This window comes from Primulina eburnea, chromosome 3 (assembly GCF_022965805.1).
Source record: "Primulina eburnea isolate SZY01 chromosome 3, ASM2296580v1, whole genome shotgun sequence".
Classification (NCBI taxonomy): Eukaryota; Viridiplantae; Streptophyta; class Magnoliopsida; order Lamiales; family Gesneriaceae; genus Primulina; species Primulina eburnea.
In genome coordinates this window covers 28,336,775-28,340,784 of record NC_133103.1, presented here as the reverse complement: position 1 = coordinate 28,340,784, position 4,010 = coordinate 28,336,775, and the positions used below count along the sequence as shown (strand labels likewise).

Below are 4,010 nucleotides of genomic sequence, written 5' to 3'. Positions count from 1 at the left end.
TTATTTAAGAATGGGTGTTCATACCTTACTGTTATTTTGGACTTTTGATGATATTGGAATTACAAGTCATGAATCTTGAGTTGAGAATGAATAATTATAATAATCAGGAACATTTATAATTTTATGTGATTTAATAAATTGAGTTTCATGACTATTTTGCAAGACTATAACATTATATAATATATACAATTTGGAATTATGAATTACGAAAATTTACTGAATCTCAATTTTAATTAGATGAATTAAAAATTTATTGTTGAAGTTGTTTGAATTGAAATTGTATCAAATTATATTTAACGTGTCTAGTGTTAGCCAAGTAAATGGAGTTAAAATTTATCTATTCTTTTCTATATAATAGATCAAGGATTTTACGGATCTAAATTCCACTCGTTGAAATAAATTCATAATAAGGTATGTTATTACCGGGTAACATACAACAGGTATTTGTAAAGTTTGATATTTGTTGAACATGAATTACATGACATTAAATTGTTTACATGGATTATTTGTGACATTACACAACATCGATGCACTAAAACAAAAATATTTTACACACACTTATTTTCTATATATGTAGCACTGATGCATGACATGACATTGCATTGCATATTGTGCCTCGATTCCAGTTTTTACTTCCTTCGACATGGTGTTTGGATTCGAGGAGATTGTTTGGATGGTACGGAGCTGCGACTAGCCCGAGAGATGTTGTAGGCCGATAAGGCGCAGTACGTCCGTAGTCCTGGGCGAGCTGACCGGCACACGGTAGTAGACTGGGGAGGAGTGGTCGCTACGGCAGTGTAGCCGAGCCTTGCCTGTTGATTGAGCTGTTATTTGCTGCATTTACTGATTGTGCAGCTTCCGCTATACTTATTTCCCGTGCATGTGTATATACCCTGATCATGCATTGCATACATGTATCATTCGTTACAATTCATGTTGTTTTTATTTCGGTATTTTCATACTGGGCTATTGCTTACCCCTCGGGGCGATTATCTTCTGTGTGTGGTTGATAATCAGGGCAACATGGCATCCATCGTACTTCTGAGTGAGGAGCCGTATGAGGAAAGCACTTATACTATCATGTTCATAGATGGAGCATTAGCACTAGTAGAGGAGATATTTTACGATTGCCCTGGGTTGATGTTAGTGATGGGGACAGACCCCATTTTATCATACTTCTCAGTAAGGGTGACTTGGTCAGTATACGTGCCGATTCAGATGCTGTGAGGGAGGAGCTAAAATAAAGATGCACAAATATATATATATATATTATATATATATATATATATATATATATATATATATATATATATATATATATAATTAGGCTCGGTATATTTTGTTATGTAATATTTATTCGAGCACTAATATGTAAAACGGTATGACGTTGAACTAATCAGGGATGATATGCGTTTTGGTTAAAGACAAATACTAACAATATAAATATTTATATGAATTTAGTAAACATGTTAATTCCAGTGTCTCAGCTAATAATTATACGTATTATATTTTTATACTATATAATATTGAATATCTTTTGAAACGAACTGTCTGGGCCCACGTTGACATTAAATTTTAAAATTTCATTCTCCGCTGCAGAGTTAAAACGGTAATTAAATTAAATAATATATTATAATTATTGTTGAGAATCAAGGGACCCACACTTAGTGGTATCAGAGCAAATAACTGGGAAATTGCTCAAAGTATCGAAGTATAGGTGGAAATGCTTCCATAAGCTTATGGTCTCACGAGAGTTACGTGAAAATTAATTAATTGCCTATATGCACCTATATATTTTATGTTTGTAGATTTATATAGTACATTGATAATATTTCTTGTGTATATATTTATTTATTGGCTTTTATAGATGGCTACAAGAGGACGACGAAGTGGACGCGGTCGTGGTCGTCCTAGGATATATATAGAAACTCCTATGACAGAAGAAAATCCAGTGGAGCACTTTGCTGATCAATTTGTACAAATCACGATGGATGAGATTGTTTCAAGATTCCGAAAATTGCGTCCCACAAGATTCTTTGGTACTGAGGATGCTGAAAAATCTGAATCATGGCTTAAAGATATTGAGTACCTGTTCAGTTTAATGGAATATACTGATAATCAAAAGTATAAGCTTGCATTATACCAACTGAAGGATCGTGCGAGAGATTGGTGGGAAGCCGCCAAGATGGGACTTGATGAACAAGGAATCGAGGTAAGTTGGACTGTCTTCAAAACTCAATTCACTGAACAATTTTCTCCACCATCTTTCTATACCAAAAAAGAGAATGAGTTCAACAGCCTACGACAATGGAATATGTTTGTAGCTGAATATACCTCTACTTTTACTGCAATGCTAAAATACGCACCACATGTAGCAGCAAACCCAAAAGCAAAATATAATCGTTTCGTGAATGGACTAAACAACAACATTTATACTTATGTCGTGTCGGGACTACGTACTGGATTTGTGGAGGCAGTCGAAAGAGCAAAAAATGCAGAAGCTGGACTTAAGAGGGGAAGTGCTTCGTTTGTTCCTACCGATAACAGATTAACCACCCAACAAAATTTGAAAGCTAAAGGAAAGATGTTCAAGAAATCTGGATCAGTTTCTTCTAATTCTAGTGGTTATCTTCAAACAGGGTGAATCTCAAATAACAACTTATTCTGGTCCCTATAGTGACCGTTGTGGAGGCAGGCATTTTAGTGAACAATGTGTCGGGGTTTATGGCTCTTGTTGGGAATGTGGTCAGGAAGGTCATTATGCAAGGGTTTTCCCATCTAAGAAAAATATTTCACAACCATTCCAAGGAGGATTTCGTGGAGGATCTAGTACCGGAAGAGGTACAGCATCTGCCAAATCCTTGCAGCAGTCATATGCACCACCGCAACAAACCTCGGGAAGTCGTAATTTCTCAAGCCAACCCCAGGCCCGTGTTTTTGCACTTACTGAAGACCAAGCTCAGGAGGCTCCAGGAAGTGTCATAGCAGGTAATTGCTTTGTCTCTGGTTATCTTGCACGAGTATTATTTGACATTGGTGCATCCCATTCATTCATTTCTGAATCATTCAGTACATCACATTCTTTGATTCCTGTTTTACTACCTACATCAATTTCGGTTGCTACTCCGATGGGCAAGATCATCATGTCTACTCGAATGATACTGGATTGTGTGTTGAATTGTGAAGATAATGAACTACATTTGAACCTTATTATTCTATTGATGCATGATTTTGATTGTATAGTAGGGATGGATACAATGACAATATATCGTGCAACCATTGACTGTTTTCATGGAATAGTCCGTTTTCGTCCTAACTTTGGGACAAAATGGAATTTCTATGACAAGGGCTCACGTGCCAAAATTCCCCTGATATCGTCCTTGGAAATGTCACATTTATTATCCCAATGGAACGAAGGATACCTTGTGTATACTGTCGACACCGAGAAAGTAGAATCAACATCGTCTGAAATCCCAGTTGTGAATGAATTTCAAGATATTTTTCCCGACGAAATACCCGAATTTCCTCCAACAAGGGAAATAGAATTCTCGATATAATTAAATTCTGGGACAACTCCTATTTCTAATACCGAATGGCCCCTTTAGAATTAAAGGAGTTGAAGGAACAGTTGCAAGAATTACTGAATAAAGGCTACATTAGACCCAGTGTATCACCATGGGGAGCCCCAGTGTTGTTCGTACGCAAGAAAGATGGTTCAATGCGGTTGTGCATTGATTATCGACAACTGAACCAAGCTACTATAAAGAACAAGTACCCATTTGCGTTCCGGTTATCATCAATTGCGAGTACGAAACGAAGATATACCAAAGACAACATTCCAGACAAGATACGGTCATTTTGAATTCCTGGTAATGCCATTTTGTGTTACAAATGCTCCAGCAGTATTTATGGATCTAATGAATCGCATATTCAAGGAATTTCTTGACCAATTTGTTATCGTTTTTATTGATGATATTTTAGTATATTCAAAATCTGAAGAGGAACACGCT

At 36.3% G+C, this 4,010-nt stretch overlaps 1 protein-coding gene across 1 annotated transcript; it reads left to right on the top strand.

The window, feature by feature from the left end:
• Positions 1 to 1,023: 1,023 nt before the first annotated feature.
• Positions 1,024 to 3,557, top strand: LOC140827209 (uncharacterized). The gene is made up of 3 exons (XM_073189835.1): positions 1,024 to 1,188; positions 1,868 to 2,640; positions 2,696 to 3,557. Exons 1-3 carry the CDS (start codon positions 1,024 to 1,026, stop codon positions 3,555 to 3,557), a joined length of 1,800 nt encoding a protein of 599 aa, XP_073045936.1.
• Positions 3,558 to 4,010: the final 453 nt, after the last annotated feature.